General features: G+C 33.3%; 2 protein-coding genes across 2 annotated transcripts; both read left to right on the top strand.

Annotated features, from left to right (window-relative positions):
* Window positions 1–613: 613 nt before the first annotated feature.
* Window positions 614–9,310, top strand: LOC115701238 (xanthohumol 4-O-methyltransferase). The gene is given in 3 exon segments (XM_030628986.2): window positions 614–1,154; window positions 5,969–6,298; window positions 8,876–9,310. Coding segments are annotated over 3 exon segments (1,107 nt in total). The 5' UTR covers window positions 614–695; the 3' UTR covers window positions 9,194–9,310.
* Window positions 9,311–11,273: 1,963 nt separating this feature from the next.
* On the top strand, window positions 11,274–15,383 carry LOC115698874 (desmethylxanthohumol 6'-O-methyltransferase). The gene is made up of 2 exons (XM_030626077.2): window positions 11,274–12,233; window positions 14,834–15,383. The coding sequence occupies exons 1-2, from the start codon at window positions 11,439–11,441 to the stop codon at window positions 15,146–15,148; spliced, it is 1,110 nt and encodes a 369-aa protein (XP_030481937.2). The 5' UTR covers window positions 11,274–11,438; the 3' UTR covers window positions 15,149–15,383.
* Window positions 15,384–18,400: the final 3,017 nt, after the last annotated feature.

Genomic DNA, 18,400 nt, shown 5'->3' with positions numbered 1-18,400 from the left:
CAATTTTTATTGCAAAATAGTATTAATATCTTCAATTGTTTTGATGTATGAGAGTCTCACACTCATAAAAAATGACTTGATACATAAATTTATGTATGAGTTTTATGTGCATATAATTACTCATTAGACAAGATACATATTATTATTGTACCTTTTAACATTTTTCTAATATTAATAATATTATTAACCTCCTATTACAATCTCTGTGCTTGAAAACACTTGTTGGAATATTTTTTTTTTTCAATTCTTTTCATGGCGATATTCATTATACTTACAACATCATCCATGTAAATTTTTAAAATTTTTTGAATAGTTTACCGTACGTAAAATATTTTTAAAATTTTTTAAACGCGCATGGTAAACTAGAATATCAGGAATTCTGTTTTCAACATTGTAAACTATTCAAAATTTTTAAAAAATTTACAAGAATAATACTGTACCTATAACAAAAACTGCTATGAAAAAAAATTTAAATAAAAATACTCCTACATGTAATTTCGGACACAAAGTTAACTAAGAGATTGTAATTAACACTCCTCTTATTTGTTTTTTATACAAGGACCTTCACTTTTCTACACGGACACATTCTCAGAACATCTACATATAACCCCTCCACCCAGTATCCACTACTCTATCCATCTTCCAAATTGATTTTCTCCCCCAACAAAAAAAAAAAAAGAAAAGTAATAAATAATATGGAAGCAGATGGGGAGGACGCAGTGTTGAGAGGTCAAGTTGAGATATGGAAGTACATGTTAAGCTTCGCAGATTCGATGGCGTTGAAATGCGCGGTGGAGCTTCAATTAGCCGACATAATCCACTCTCACACCTCTCCAATCACCTTGTCCCAAATAGCTTCCGCTATTCCTGGCGCTACCTCGCCAGACCTCTCTTGCTTGGCCCGCATCATGCGCCTACTCGTCCGCCGTCGGATATTCACCCAACACCAAAAACCAAAATCGGACGGAGAAGAAGAAGAAGCCCTCTACGGGCCCACACACTCTTCCAGATGGCTGCTGACCAAAACGAACGATCACGATCAACTAACTCTAGCTCCAATGATTCTGATGGAGAACGATCCTAGACTGATGGCTCCATGGCATTGCTTCAGCCGTTGTGTTAAGGAAGGTGGCGTGGCTTTCAAGAAGGCCCATGTTAGATACAGAGAGAGAGAAAACAAGAGATGAATGAATGAATCTTGTATATCATTAATATGAGCTGTTAGCTCAGTATATATACAAAGGATAAGTTAGTTGACATAACTAACTAACAGAATATATACAGGGAAAATGAACTAACAGATTGTAACAAACTATATACAGTTGTAACTAACTAATGACATCACTAACACCCCCCCTCAAACTCAGAGTGGCTTTAGAAACCAAACTGAGTTTGTCTCGTAAGAACTTAAACCTGGTGCTAGATAATGCCTTAGTAAACGTGTCTGCAACTTGATCATGAGCGGGTGTGTGCTTGACCAGAAGCTGATGCTTGAGAACTCTTTCTCGAACAAAATATAAGTCTAATTCAATGTGCTTAGTCCGAGAATGAAGCACAGGATTGGCAGACATAAGAACAGTGCTCTTATTATCACACCACATAGTAGGAGGTTTCTGAAATGGAACCTGTACTTCAGTAAGAAGAGACTCAATCCACACTAAATCAGCAGTAGCAAGAGCCAAACTTCGATACTCTGCTTCAGTACTCGAGCGGGACACAGTTGGTTGCTTCTTAGAAGACCAAGAAATGGGATTAGAACCAAGATATATGCAGTACCCTGAAGTTGACCTTCGGTCATCAAGATCTGAAGCCCAATCTGCATCACAAAAACCAGTGAGAGACATAGTTGCAGGAGGCTTTAGAAGTAGACCAAAATCAGAGGTACCACTGAGATATCGAAGAATTTTCTTCACAGTTTTCCAATGAGCTTCAAGGGGAGTTTGCATAAACTGTGAAACCTTGTTAACAGCATAGGATATCTCAGGTCGAGTGAGAGTAGCATACTGTAGGGCACCTACAATACTTCTATAGAAAGAAGGTTCAGCATAGACATCACTACCAGTGGCTGTAAGTTTCTCACCTCCAGTCATAGGAGTAGGCAGAGAGTTGGCATTTTCCATTTTTGCCTTAACTAAAAGATCAAGAATATATTTCTTTTGACATAGATGTAATCCCTCGGATGAGTGAGTTACTTCAATGCCTAGGAAATAACTGAGAAAACCAAGATCTTTTAGAGCAAACATGGAGTTGAGATTTGTAATTAAGGATGTGACAGCTTCATTAGAACTACCTGTAACCAGTATATCATCCACATAAACAAGCACAAATGTGGAATGATCGGCTGTATGTCTATAGAACAAGGAGTTGTCTGCTCGAGCACAGAGAAAACCAAATGTAGTAAGTGTGGCCTTGAGCTTATCAAACCAGGCCCTTGGAGCTTGCCTTAGGCCATATATAGCTTTTTGAAGTTTGCACACTAAATGGGGATTTTCTTTGTCCTCAAACCCAGGGGGTTGAGTCATATACACCTCTTCCTCTAAATCCCCATTTAAGAAAGCATTATTTACATCAAGTTGCCTTATAGACCATTTGTAGAACAAAGCAACAGTGAGAACAATCTTGATTGTAGCAAATTTCACCACTGGACTGAAGGTTTCTTTGAAATCATAACCATATTGTTGAAGAACCCTCTTGCTACAAGTCGAGCTTTGAATTTAGACACTGTGCCATCAGGATTTTCTTTCTTTCTATAGACCCATTTGCAAGTGATAGCTTTCCTCCCAGGAGGTAATGGAACCATTATCCAAGTTTTTTTCTTTTTAAGGGCAACTACCTCATTACTCATTGCATTGTTCCACACTGGATCTGCAAGTGCAGCTTTGTAACTATGAGGAATGGTACTGGTAAGGAAAGCTTTGGGTTTGGTAATACCTGCTTTAGCTCTTGTTGTCATAGGATGACTGTTAACAGGGATAAGAGCTGATGCAGGAGGGAGTATGGGGGCAGATAATGGTGGTTCTGGTGCAGGAACTGAAGCTGCAGTGGAGGGCATCTGAGCAATGGGAGAGATTGCAGGGACAATAGAAGCATCTATTGACTGAAGGTGATCATTGCTAGAGCCCTCAGTTGCAGAAACAGTTCTAGATGAACCAGAAGAGAGAGAGGGAAGGGGCTGAGAAGATGAAACTGGTGAAGAAGAAACACAATTTGAGGGGTGAAAGATAGGTGGAATGGAGTGTGGCATGCTGGTATTGGTACTAGAAGATGGTGATGAGTTGGTTGATTTGGAATAGTCAACATAAGGGAAATAATGTTCATTAAAAATTACATCTCGAGAGATGTATATTCGACCATTAGAAGCAAGACATTTATAACCCTTATGTTTTAGACTGTAACCGAGAAAGGTACACATGACAGACCTGAATTCAAGCTTGTGTCTGTTATAGGGCCTAGTATTGGGATAACAAGCACACCCAAACACCCTTAATTGACTGTAATCAGGTTGTTTGTTGAACAATTTGTGCAAGGGAGTGTCATTATTAATGACTGGTGAGGGAAGCCTATTGATAATGAAGGCTGAAGTTCGAACAGCTTCATCCCAAAATTGGAGAGGCATTGAAGCTTGAGCTAAGAGAGTAAGAGCAGATTCTATAAGGTGCCTATGTTTTCTCTCAGCAACACCATTTTGTTGGTGTGTTGTGGGACAAGACAATCTGTGAGAGATTCCATGTCTCTCAAGATATGATTCAAAAGGGCGATATTCTCCCCCCCAGTCAGATTGAATTGACTTAATGGAACACTCAAACTCTTTTTCAACTTGAGTTTTAAAATTGATGAAAGTCTGCAATGCTTCAGACTTTGTTTTTAACAGAAAAACCCATGTGTACCTACTGAATGCATCAATAAAGTGCACATAATAATGGTAATTATTGGATGATGGCATGGGTGAGGGACCCCACAAATCAGTGTATATTAACTGAAGTGGTTTTGTGTACACAGTATCAGATTTAGGGAAAGGAAATTGATGAATTTTCCCTTTACGAAGCATCACAGAAGTCTGAAACAGTTTTATTAACACCAGAAACATTACATTGAGATAAAATCTGTTTTACAACTCTTGCAGAGGGATGTGCTAACCTATTATGCCAAAGTGAAAACATACTAGGGGAGTTGGTAGACACACTACAAGAACTCTGGTGAGCTGTATGAGCAGAATGTGTGGATATGGAAAATGAAGAAGAGGCTTCAGACTGTAGCTGAGATGGATGAATGACATAAAGACCATCTTTAAGCTGCCCTGCCATGAGAGTGGTCTTGGTTACCTGATCCTTAACAAAACAGGAGTCAGGATAGAAAACAAAATAAGCATTGTTGTCCCTAGCAAACTGAGACACACTGATTAGATTTTTGGTGAGTTGAGGAACATGTAAAAGGTGATTAAGAGCAAGTTCTTTAGAAGTGTAGGGAGTATGAAAGAGTTTCTTACCAATACCTTGAATGTTTATACCTGCTCCATCACCCATATGGATCTGTTCAGGACCAAAGTAAGGCTCCTTTTGAGTAAAGTTGGTCTCAGTGGGAGTGCAATGAGTAGTGGCACCGGAGTCAGGATACCAAGCAGGATCGAGAATGGAGTCAGCTGTTGCTATGTTTGCTGAGAATTGATCAACATTGGCCGCTCCAACACCAGGGAAATCGAAATTGAAGCGTTGATAGCATCTAGCAGCAATATGGCCAGTCCTTGCACATAATTGGCACACTGGTTTAGATCCTGTGGAACCAGTGTTGGGAGAGAAAGATGAGGGAACTGAGGAGTTCATGTTTGGGGGACGACTTTGAGGTGGACCAGGCTGTTGTCCTGTGCCTCGAGGGGCTACTGCATAAGGATTCCACTGGCCACGGCCACGGCCAGGAGACATAAAGGAGGATTGAGTGTTGTTTCTTGATTCAGATGCAGAAGAGGAAAAATTCTTGTTGCGTGAGGAACGATTTGTAGCAAGATTTATTGATTCAAGATCACGATGGTGATTGTCCATACGATGTTCTTGAGAGAGAAGGAGAGACTCAATTTCAGCCACAGTATACGGCTGATTTCTTGAGTTCACCGAAATAACAAACGTATCATATTCAGCGGGTAAGCCTTTGAAGATGGCAGCAACGTGTTCTTTAACGGTGACAGAGTGTCCAACAGATCCAAGACGATCGACAATGGATTTGATGCGAAGAAGATAATCATTGATCGATAACGATCCTTTCTTGATATTCTGCAATTGATTAGTAAACTGATCTATTTTAGCAGAAGTTTGAGTGGCAAAGTATACCTCAAGAGTGTGCCACACTTGCGCAGAGGTGTCGTTGCCAACAACACGGGTGAGGACGCCTTCGGTCATAGACGAGAGCAACCAGGAATAAAGCAGCTGATCCTGCTGCTCCCATTGAATGTATAATGGATTGACACGACGATCGCGACGATCGGTATCCGAAAGATATTTCTCCGGTGGAACGACAGAATCGGAGATGAAATCGGAGAGTTGATGACCACGAATTGCAGAGAGAATTTGAGGGCGCCAAAGGAGATAGTTGTTGTTGTCGAGCTTAACAGAAAGCTTATGGGAGAAAACCACTGGATGAAACGAAGTACCAGAGGCTGCCGGAGAACCAGACATGGCCGGAGTTGAAGCAGAGGAAGTCGTCATTGTGAACAACACTCAAGAAAACGAAAAAGCGAAGAGGCGGAAGCGAAAAAGAAATCTACTCTGATACCATGTTAGATACAGAGAGAGAGAAAACAAGAGATGAATGAATGAATCTTGTATATCATTAATATGAGCTGTTAGCTCAGTATATATACAAAGGATAAGTTAGTTGACATAACTAACTAACAGAATATATACAGGGAAAATGAACTAACAGATTGTAACAAACTATATACAGTTGTAACTAACTAATGACATCACTAACAGCCCATAACGGCCAAAGCATATGGGAGTTTGGGGCGGAGAATCCGGAAATTAATAAGCTGTTTAACGATGCCATGGAGTGTACTGCCAAGGTGGTAATGAAGGCCATTTTGTCTCATTATAGTGATGGTGGTTTCAGTGATATCAAATCAATGGTTGATGTCGGTGGTGGGACTGGTGGTTCCATATCTGAGATCGTTAGATCATATCCGCACATCAAGGGAATTAATTTCGATCTGCCCCACGTCATCGCCACTGCTCCGCCGTACTCCGGTGTTTCCCATGTTGGAGGTGACATGTTCCGTTCTGTCCCCACAGCTGATGCAATTTTCATGAAGGCAAGTAATTAAACTACTTATTTATTTATTTTGTAAGGATTCTTAAAATACTTATATTTGTTAATATTTCTTGTTTGTTTTCATATTATTTTTAAAGGACACCTTTAATTATAATTAAAAAATATAAAATAACTTTAAAATGAAAAAAAAAAAAGAGAGAGAATTACCCCATATTTTTTTTTTAACTTTTTTTTTTTCAAATTTGAGTTTCTAAAATGGTTGCAGCCTAGAATTTCTGTACGATTTTTTTGTTGCAATTTAGGTTGGAGTGGTAGTTACAATAACCGTAAAAATGCAAAATAAAACTGATTTTAAGTGTAAGGATGAAAAAGCCAAAAAAAAAATGTAAATGTGAAAAAAAAAAATATAATTCTTTGTGTAAGTTATTTATTTGTAAAAAAATTCTCTCGGTAACAAAATATAAAGATCTTAAAATTCAAATATTAACTATTAAATTACGGATACACACAGATTTTATTATTACAATATTATTTATAAATTTACAATTACTTTCAAAGTTCGTAGGGATTTTTTTTTTGCCAAAAATAATTCAGGGACAAATGAAAGCCTATAAATTTGGAGGCAAAAATTCTACTTATTTATTTTAGAATAATTATCATTTTTACATCCTAAATCTTCGACACTATCTATCCTGATCCTATCTCCTAAAACATACAGTTTGTTAGAAATTTTCTCTAAAATAAAACAGTTACATAAGGTTTTATTTCTTTTACCGTTAAAAATTAATAGTTTTATCCTTAAATTTTGACCAATACTAAATTTTGCCCCTTTTATTAAAAAAACTAAATTTAAAAATTACAATCTTATATTAATTCGAAAAAATTAAAAAAGAAGAGCTAGATAAAAGTATTAAATTAATAATAATAAAAAAGTATTAAATTTACTTTAAAAACCTAAATTATTTCTAAGAAAAATATTTTCAAATTTTATTTTATTTATAAACACATATCTTAAAACATCAAACCAAAATGATTAAAAATCCAATAAATAATTAAACAAACTAAGATTTTGTGAAGAGAAAATCAAACTTATTTATATTTACAAACTCATTTCTTAAAAATAAAGAAAACAATTAGAAATTCAATAAAAGTGTAAAATTATTTAAAAGAAATAAAAATTAAACTAAAAAAAATTATGTTTACTTAAACAAATTTAGATTTTCAGAGAATAAACTATACTCAAATTTGTTCCCATAAGATTTAATAGTTTTTACCAAAATTAAATTTTTAATATAATTTTTTATAAATAAATGGATTTTTAATAAAAAAAATAATTAATTTTTTAAATTACTTAATTATTTTTTTCATTTATTTTTTAATATTCTTAATCATTCAAAGTGAGATTTTTTAAGATCTAAATTAATTTTTTAAAATTTACAAAAGAAATGTTGAAACTTTCTTATATTCAGTTGAAGAAGTTACGATTTGATTGTTGTCAAAGCTTTTAGGGGGCAAAGCTTTTAATTTACAAAGACAGGTTAGTATTTAAACAGAATAATGAGATGAAACCTAATAAATGAATTAAATTTCTGTAAATAATAAGTTTAGAGAAAAATTTTAACAAGCTATATATTTTAGGAGGCAAGATGTGTCGAAAATTAAAAGAAAAAAATTGCTAATTATTTTTTATTTATTGAAACCAACTACAAAGTTTCATTATAAATAAACTTATATAAAGTAGATCTAAATAGATTAAAATATTAATTAATTAAATGGAAACAAATATTAGGTTAACTATTGTCACACACAACAGATGAAAATGTGATATAGTATACCCCTAACTGACATATAATAATAATTAGATCACTAATTAGTTTTTTTGTTCGATCCCAAATTTTGATATGATGTCCCGTGAACTTTTTAGATTATTAATATTTTTCTTGAACTCTTGAGATTTTTGAAATTTAAGTATTTTTGTTCAAATTTATTAACAGAAGTCTGATGTGGATGAAAATTCAAGAAATACGATTTGATAATTGTTAAAAGTTACGATTTGGTAGGCATAAAAATTTTGGAGCACAATTTGATACATGCACAATTATCCGTTAGTAAAATTGAATGTATTTCAACAAAAATCTTTAAATCTAATTATCTTTATAATTAAAGAGAAAAATTAACTACCTACAGCAAAAATGATAATTAGTCTACCAAGTAATACACAAACATGAAAATCTTCAACTTCAAATTAATCAAATACTTATTATTTATTATTATATCTTGAAAGGACATCAATATCTATCTTGAAAGGACATCAATATTGTTTTTTTTTTTCTCTGCATAAAAGCAAACTTGACAACATGTCAATTGTCAACCATTACAATAGAGTTCAAATCAACAGGAGCAGTATGCTCAAGATACTTATAATTGTTAAAAAATATCGTTTTCCTTTTATTATTAATGTTATTATTGTTTACTTTTTTTTTTCTTTCCATTTGTGTGTATTAATTATTATATTGTAAAATATTAACGAGTAGAGCAATTGTCTTTTTGGTCACAAAAGGATAAAAAGAAAAAGAACACGATAATTAAATAATCTAATTTATATATGCATGTGTAGTGGATATTGCATGATTGGAGTGAGTAAGATTGTGTGAAGATCTTGAAAAATTGCCGGAAAGCAATTGCAGAGGAAAGTGGAAAAGTTATTATTGTGGAGTCAGTTTTGGAAGAAGAAAGCAATAATAATAATAATAATAATGAGGTGTTTGGTGACACTGCTTTGGTGCTTGACCTTGTAATGGTGGCTCACACCACAGGTGGAAAAGAGAGAACTCAGAAACAGTGGAAGACTATTTTGGAGCAAGGAGGCTTCCCTCGCTACAACTTCATCAAAATTAAGGCTTTACCATCCATTATTGAGGCCTATCCAAATTGAATATATTAAAAAATATAATACTATAAATGCATGTGTTGGACATATTATATTCTATAATTGCTCTACCATTTATGTCCGTATATGACACCATTTCACTATAAGTTTTACTTTTGTTTATAGTACTACTACTTAGTAGTAATAGATAAGTATTTTGAATTATTTTTACTATTTAGAATGACTATTATATAAAGATATTTTAATATCATTAAAAAAATTTCTTTTAATTATGAGTAAATAAGAAATTATGTATATTTTAATTTTAAAAATAACTTCTCAAAAATCTTTTAAAAAAAAGTTACAAATCATAATTTCTTCCAAAAAAGACTTTTAAATTAAAAAAAAAAAAAAAATCTTCATTTCTTATCCAAACATACCTAGAAAGACTTTACTTCTAAAAGCTACAAAAAGAGCTTATACAAGCTAACCCAAATGGAGCTATAGCCTTAATGAATTCTTGCGTTTGGTTGGGAAGTAATGAAATGAAATAGAATGAAAAATAATTAACTTTTATTATATTTTATTTTATTTTATTACATTTTAAAATATTGAAATGTCATTTCAATAGAATGATTTTTTTTTTATCATTTTGGTAGAATAACTATTCTATTTTAAAATAATAAGAAAAACCATTCCAATAAGAGGTTAATTTTTTTTAATTTTTTATTCCATTCAATTTTCTATTCCAATATTTCTCATTCCCATTCGTGAGGTAAGATACCTTAATTTGTTCTTTGACTTTGTAATTATTTTCTTTTTGAAAAAAAAAAAATACTAGATCAAACTCTACTTCAAACTCAGAACTAAGATCAAGAAAAAAGATAAAACATAAAATCAAGTGTCTATCTCAAGTAGAGAGAAAATAAAAACTTTCTATTGCTCTTAATATGATGGTTACAAAAATGATTTTCGAACCCCCTCTCACACTTGAGGATGGACTATTTATAGACTCTAATGACCTAAGTTATATTGTGGTCCCAAATAGACAAGATGTCACTTTCGGGCTACAAACCGCAAGTGTAAAAGGTGGTATTGCGCCTCGTACCTTTGTCTGGTGTTAGGTGGTCCCCAGACGCAGAAGTGGTCCCAGGTCACATAGGTGGTGGCTGCAGTGTACTCTTTGTTGGGTCCTTAGACCTTGCAGGTGCATTGTCTTCACTACTCGTACCTCCTTACTTTCAAAGTTTGCATGAGGTGTGGTTGTATGCTTTTCTCTTGCACGTCTTGTCCTTTGATTCCTCCTCCAATGACATTCTCCTCAATGTGCATTCACATCTTACCTTACATTCACAACACACGTACATTACACAACTCACTTGATGCAACACGACACACACCCGCATGCATGCACTATGGCTCACATGCGAGTTCCCACATGGACTCTTATGTGAGCCCCAAACTCACACACGTACACACTGCGCTAAAATCTAACTTTACCTATGTACATTTGCAGTGGCTAAAATCTAACTTTTACCAGCGCATTTACGTGTTGAAAAAAATCATTTTTGCCAGCGCTTTTCATTTTATGCTGGCAAAAGTTCTAATACCAACATTGATTTGCCAACCCCGTTTTGCCAACACATTACAAGTAAATTCTATTTTACCAGCACAATACCAATTTTTGCTAGCACAAAAATATGCTGGCAAAAGTGACATTTTTTGTAATGTGTTTTGAGACATCTCTATGTATTTTAGTATTCGAAATAATTTTTTACTCAATTTTTTTCTCATGATCATGTAAATTATAGTTATTTAAGACATCTTGTAAAATTTTAATAAATTTGGAAAAGTTTAACACACTGAAAATTGCATTCAGTGTACCATTGAAAAAGTTTAACACACTGAAAACTGAAATTTATAAAATTATAGTTATAGTTTACCTTTTAAGGAAGTGCATTGTAAAATCATCCTATTTTTTTTTAGTAATTTTTGAAGTTGTGTACCATTTAAGCAAAAATGTCAAATCTATAAATGAAAAAAATAAAAAATATATATTTTGTGATGATAAATACTTTTGGCACCTATAGAAGGTAGTGGCGCTCTATTATATTAGTTAGAGGTATTTTATCATTTTTAATAATTATTAAAGTAATTAAAATACTTAAGAACCCATACATATTTACATCTCACAAATTAAATGTGGTGACCGCATTTCTCTATTATATATGTGATATGTGTGTATTTAATCCAACGAAATTAAGCTTCTTCAGCATTAATTCGTCTTAGTATTCTGTAAGTAAATATATATATGGATGCCTTATCAAGAGACCAAGCGGAGATATTTGAACACATGTTCAGCTTTGTGGACTCAATGGCACTAAAATGCGCCGTGGAGCTTCGTATAGCCGACATCATTCACTCCCAAGATTGCCCAATCTCCTTAACCCAAATAGCTTCCAAAATTATTACTAATTCTCATAATAGTCCCATGATCTCCTCTTCCCCAGATAATAATACCATGCTTTACCTCAACCGCATCATGACCTCGCTCGTACGCAAGAAGATCTTCACAGCACAATATGATCATGATCAGAACAATAATCAGACAGTGCTGTATTATGGGGTGACCTCCAAGTCACGATGGCTACTAAGAGACGCCAAGCCAAGCTTGGCACCGCTTATACTGATGGAAAACCACCCCATACAGATGGCGCCTTGGCATTACTTTAGCCACATCATCAAGGATCAGGAGGGTAGCGCCACCGCTTACGAAAAGGCACACGGCTGCGGCATCTTCGAGTTGGCGTCTGTTAATGGCGAACTGAACAAGATTTTTAACGATGGTATGGCCTGTCTTGGGGAGATGGTGATGGGAGCGATTCTACCTGCTTACGATGTGTTCGGTTGTATGGGATCATTGGTGGACGTGGGAGGTGGGATTGGTGGGGATTTAGCTGAGATTGTTAAATCTCATCCGCATATCAAAGGGATTAACTTTGATTTGCCACATGTCACTGCTACGGCGCCGGAGTCTAATGGTGTCACCCACGTCGCAGGTAACATGTTCGAATCTGTTCCTAGCGCAGATGCCATCTTCATCAAGGTTCGTATACTACTTTAACCTCTATATATCTACTTTAAAAAAAAAAAAAAATTTAAAAAAAAAAACAAGTTAATTAGTATCATTTCCTAAATTGTTAATCATGCATTTCCTGTTTTATTATTATTGTTAGAATTTCTTTCTTTTTTTTTTTAACTTGCTGTCTTAGCCGGTAAAGATTTATTTATTAAAAAAAATTATTTCATATATTATTTTTTATTTTTATTTTTTAAATTTATAATTTTGAAATTACTCCAATAGTTTATATGTAAATTGCTATATAAATTTTAGTTACTATTTAAATTTCTCCTTAATTGTTATGTAAATTGTAAACATACAAAAAAAAAATAGTACTTTAAAATATTAAAATAATATTACTTTTAAAGTACAAAAAAAATACTACTTTAAAATATTAAAATCAAAAAAATCAAAAAAAAAAAAAGTAAATAAATGTTCTTTTGTCAAATAATAAATAACTGCACGTTTTTTCTCCAATAAAAAAATTAATTATCGCGTTTCTTTGAATTTTTTTTCTTTTATTACAAATAATAAACTAATTCTTTTATAGAGAAAATAAAAATATCTTTCGATACAAATATCAAGTACCATTACCCCCATTACATGAAAATAGTACAACTCATTTAGCAAAATTAACAACAAATAGATTTTTCAAGTCATATACAATAAAATGGAAGAAAATTGTCTATAGGGTGATTCTATAATGCACCCTTTAATACGAATGTACTGATACACACTCTACTTGTTTCGGCATCCAGAAAAAAATTTTAGTCTAATTTTTTTTTTTCATATGTACGTTATAACTATTTAAGATATCTTACAAAATTTTGAGAAATTTGAAATAATTTACAATATAGAAAATAATGTTCAAACAATCTATTTTACACGCATAACAAATAAAATAGTCATGCGTACAACATACTACTTGAACGTAATTTTTAGCGTGTTAAACTTTTCCGAATTTCTTAAAATTTTGCAGGATGTCTTAAATAACTATAATTTACATGACCATGAGAAAAAATTTGACTTAAAAATTATTTCGGATACTAAAACAGATAGAGATATATCGATGCATCCCTTTTAAGGGGTACATTATAGAATTTCTCTAAACTTATATATAATAATATAATAAATAAATTATTGACAAAATTCATATATAATAAATGTAAATTTTCATAATAAAAAAAGGAGAATTTTCATTGTGAAAGTATAGTAAGTTTCTAAATTAAATTAAAGTATTTAAATCAATAAATTAATATCTTAGTCCACCTACCAATAGCTATATAGTATCTTCTTAATGAAAACAGTGAAACAACAACTCAATCATTCAAATAATAAATAATATTAGAGGGAGTAGTAACAACATCAAAACTATGTTCTAACACTCAATCACAAAATTGGAGCATGTAACACGGGGACAACAAAAACTTGGGAAATATCTCCTAAATTTCACTACCTAGAAGAGACACAATGACCACCTCACAAAAACGGCAAAGGCAAATTGGTATAACACCAATTACCCAATAAAAATCACATTAGTAGCCAAAACTTTTTTATTATTTTTATTAACAATACTAGCTAAAACTAATTAATTACACATTTTTGTCAATAAAAATATAATAATAATAATAGTTACGTATGCTTAAGCATTTTTTTAAAAAAAGAAAAAGGGCGTACCAGTAAGCATATATAATTTTATGTATGCATAAATTATTTACTTTAATTTAAGACAGTCTACAAAATATCTGTGATTAAACATCACTATAAATCATCTTTCATTGAATTTTCATAATATTATTGTAAGATCTATATTTGGATGATTATTACAAAAGATAATTACAAAAAGTTATATAAATATAATTTTGAATTTTAATTTGATCTATCTTATATAGTAGTGCCACTTCATTATTATTAAAAACATAAAATAATGTTGCCCAAAAAAACATAAAATAATTATTATAATAAATTATCCAGCAGATCATTATATATTGAAAAAGGTAGATCTTATCACATTGTTTAATTATATGGTATTTTTATTTTCTTTTAATATTGTTGCCTCTCAATAATTTTAACTTTCACTAATTATTTCTTAAAGATTTTATAATATTATTGATTTCTTTTCGCTCACCAAACACTTATTTTATAGAATTTAATAAATTTTGTAATGAAATAATACCAAATTTTTTAATATAAATTCACACCAAACACAATTTATTTATAATAATATTTATTAATACACACAAAATAGCACTAGTAATTTTTATATTAATTTATTATCGCGTATTGATATATCATATATATTGAGTATTTTTATATTGGGTACATATATATAAAGATTATAAGTAGTAAAAGTAATCGTGGATGAATAATAATTTTATTCATAAAATACAGTCTTCCATCATGAAATTATTGATGTGGGTACAAACAAAGTATATAATTTAACGAAAAACATAAATAATAATGAAAGAGAGAAACATATAAGTGATATATATGAGTTTATTTCCTCTATTAAAATATATTAGTTCAATATCTTAATTATTAATTTAGAGTATATATAAGTGATATATATATACTGGCGCATGCAGTGGGTACTACATGATTGGTGCGACGAAGAGTGCGTGAAAATTCTAAGAAACTGTCGCAAGGCAATACCAGAAAAGAATGGGAAGGTAATAATCGTGGAGATTGTATTGAAAGATTCATCACAAAATAAGGAAAACGACGACGTTTTTGACGAAACTCGTATGATATTCGATATGGTGATGATGGCCCATACTTGTAGAGGGAAGGAGAGAACCGAGTTTGAGTGGAAGAAACTGTTAGAGGAAGCTGGCTTTCCTCGTTATAAAATCACTAAAATTCCAGCTATACCCTCTATTATTGAAGCCTATCCTTTTTAATAAATATTTCAATTACAAAAATTATCAAAACGGTATCATCAGTTATATATGGCTTGTTGCTATATATATAAATGTTTTTCAATTAATTATAATAATATTTATGTTGTTTATTTATTAAGCAACTCTAGTATATATAGCTGCCTGCTTGTGTTGCAATATTTATATATTTTGTTCTCCATTAATTATGTAAGGTTTCAAGCAAGTGTTAAATAAATTGGAGTGTTTAATTCTTCAACTACAATTAAACACACTACTGAGCTTTATGCAGAAAACAAATATTGTTTAAAATATTTTGTTTGATAGGACACAGATTGAAACTATATCATTTTTTTTTACGATCAATCTTTGTGATGGTTTGAGAATAAATTTGTATTGGTTTAGATTTGTATGGGATGGATATTAGGTAGTGTAGTATGATGATGTTGATAAGTTGATAAGTTGGATGATTGGTGGGACAAGGAAGAGTTATGTAGTGTTTTAATTTTTATGTGTGTAGTAAGAGAGGAGACAAGGTAGTAGGCTAGTAGTAAAAGACTTACTTTGGCTACTCAAGCTTGGTTACAATTTGGAAGCTTGATGGGGTATTTATAGTTGTTTACCCCTACATTTAATTTCATCTAGATTATTCTAGTTCTACATGATTTACAATTTTTCTAGACTTTTCTAATTACATTCTTCTACAATCTTCTTGATTGGTTACTTCTAGTTTTCTAAATATTCTAGGTTTCTCTAGTTTACTCTAGTTTTCTTAGTTTTGTGTAGTTAATACTAGAATTTTCTAGATAAGAAAAGTGTAGAAATGTGTAGCACTTTTCATCACTCCTCCTTGGTACACATTTCGGTAACTCCGATCATGTCTCGCAATAGCTCGAACTTTCCTCTTGGTAGTGCCTTTGTGAATATGTCTGCTACCTGCTCTTCGGTCTTGCAGTGTTTGAGCTCAATTTCTTTATTTGCTTCTGCTTCCCTGATGAAATGGTACTTGATGCTTATATGTTTAGTTCTACTATGAAATACGGGATTTTTTGCCATTGCTATAGCTGATTTGCTATCGCAATATATCTTTGTAGCTTCTTCTTGTAATTCTCCCATGTCTTCAAGTATTCTTTTGAGCCATATAGCTTGGCTTGTAGTCATTGCTGCTGCAATGTACTCTGCTTCAGCTGATGATTGTGCAACAGTTGCTTGCTTCTTTGATGCCCATGAAAATATTCCTGATCCAAGTGTGAAGGCATATCCTGACGTGCTCTTCATGTCGTCCATGGATCCTGCCCAGTCACTATCTGTGTAGCCAACAAGTTTTGAGTCACTTGTAACTCCGTACCATATTCCATAGAATTTTGTTCCTTGCAAGTATCTGAGGATTCGCTTGGCTGCTCCGTAGTGAACTTGACTTGGATCATGCATGAATCTTGATAGGAGACTAACTGCATACATTATGTCTGGTCTTGTAGCAGTTAGATATAGAAGGCTGCCAATTAGACTTCGAAATTTTGATTCATCAGCTTTCGGTGAGCCATCTTCCTTCTTGAGAGCTTTGTTACTGTCTAATGGAGTTGATACAGTCTTGCATCCCTCCATTTTGAATTTCTTCAATAGTGTCTCTGTATACTTCTTTTGTGAGATGAAGATCCCATCTTCTTTTTGAGTTATTTCGATCCCGAGAAAGTAGTGCATTAATCCCAGGTCGGTCATCTCAAAATTTTTCATCATGTCTTCTTTAAACTTCTTTATCATCTTTTCATTATTGCCTGTGTAGATGAGATCATCAACGTATAAAGAGACAATTAGTGTATCATTCGTACCTTGAGTTTTGATGTAAAGAGTTGGCTCACTCTTGCTCCTCCTGAATCCTTGCTCGGTAAAGTAGCTGTCAATTCTGCTATACCAGGCTCGTGGAGCTTGCTTTAGGCCATATAAAGCTTTTTTCAATTTGAGGACTTTATCTTCTTGTCCTTGTACCACGAACCCTTGAGGTTGCTCCACATAAATTTCTTCTTCAAGATAACCATTTAGGAATGCTGACTTCACATCGAGTTGAAAAATCTTCCATTTCTTTTGTGAGGCTAGAGCTATTAAAGCCCTAATAGTGTCAAGGCGTGCAACTGGAGCAAATGTTTCGTTGTAGTCGACTCCGTATTGTTGTGAGTATCCTTTCGCAACTAATCTTGCTTTGTGCTTTTGGATAGAGCCATCTGCGTTGAGCTTTGTCTTGTAGACCCACTTGACACCTATAGTATCTTTGTCTTGTGGATGATCTACAAGCTCCCAAGTCTCATTCTTTATAATCATCTTTATCTCTTCATACATAGCTTTTCTCCATACTTCTTGTTTATGAGCTGCTTCAAAGCTTTCTGGCTCCATAATTACTAAGTTGCATGTCTCGTAGATTTCTGATAGTGGTCTTGTTCGCCTTACTGGTGAGTCTGGCGGAGATTCTATGACTTGTGCAGGTTCTTGTGTTCTTGGTTGAGTAAGAACTTCATTTTGATCAGTTTCTTGTCTTGGCGGTAGAGGAATATTGACTGTCTTTCTTTCAACTTCTTGTGTCTCCCAGTTGTATGCAGCATCTTCGTCAAATTTTACGTCTCGACTGATTATTAGCTTATTTGTTTCTAAGCTATAGACTCGATAACCTTTTGATTGAGTACTATAGCCTAAGAAGATTCCTTTCTCTGCCTTCTCATCAAGCTTGCCTCTTTTCTCTTTTAGAATGTGACTGTAGCATATGCAGCCGAAGACTTTGAGATGCTTTGCTGATGGCTTACGTCCGCTCCAAGCTTCAATCGGCGTCTTATTCTGCACGGCTTTGGTTGGACATCGGTTGAGCAAGTAGACTGCAGTGCTTACCGCCTCTGCCCAAAAACGTTTTGGGAGACCTTTCTCTAGCAGCATGGCTCTTGCAGCCTCCATAACAGTCCTGTTTTTCCTTTCAGATACACCATTCTGTTCTGGTGCGTATCCAACAGTGAGTTGGTGCTCCATCCCTTCATCTTCACAGAACTTGTTGAATTCATTAGAAGTGTATTCTTTGCCTCTATCACTTCTAATTGTCTTGATGTAGTGACCGCTTTGTTTTTCAACACGGGATTTGAATTTTTTGAAAATATCGAAGACTTGCGATTTTTGTTGCATAAAATAAACCCATGTCATTCTAGTAAAGTCATCAATGAAGAGAATGAAGTACCTGTTTTGGTCATTTGATGGAGTGCGCATTGCCCCGCAGACGTCAGTATGGACAAGCTCCAGTGG

This window comes from Cannabis sativa, chromosome 8, assembly GCF_029168945.1.
Source record: "Cannabis sativa cultivar Pink pepper isolate KNU-18-1 chromosome 8, ASM2916894v1, whole genome shotgun sequence".
NCBI classification, from domain to species: Eukaryota; Viridiplantae; Streptophyta; class Magnoliopsida; order Rosales; family Cannabaceae; genus Cannabis; species Cannabis sativa.
The sequence above is the reverse complement of the archived record's forward strand: the minus strand, read 5'-3'. Positions and strand labels throughout refer to the sequence as shown.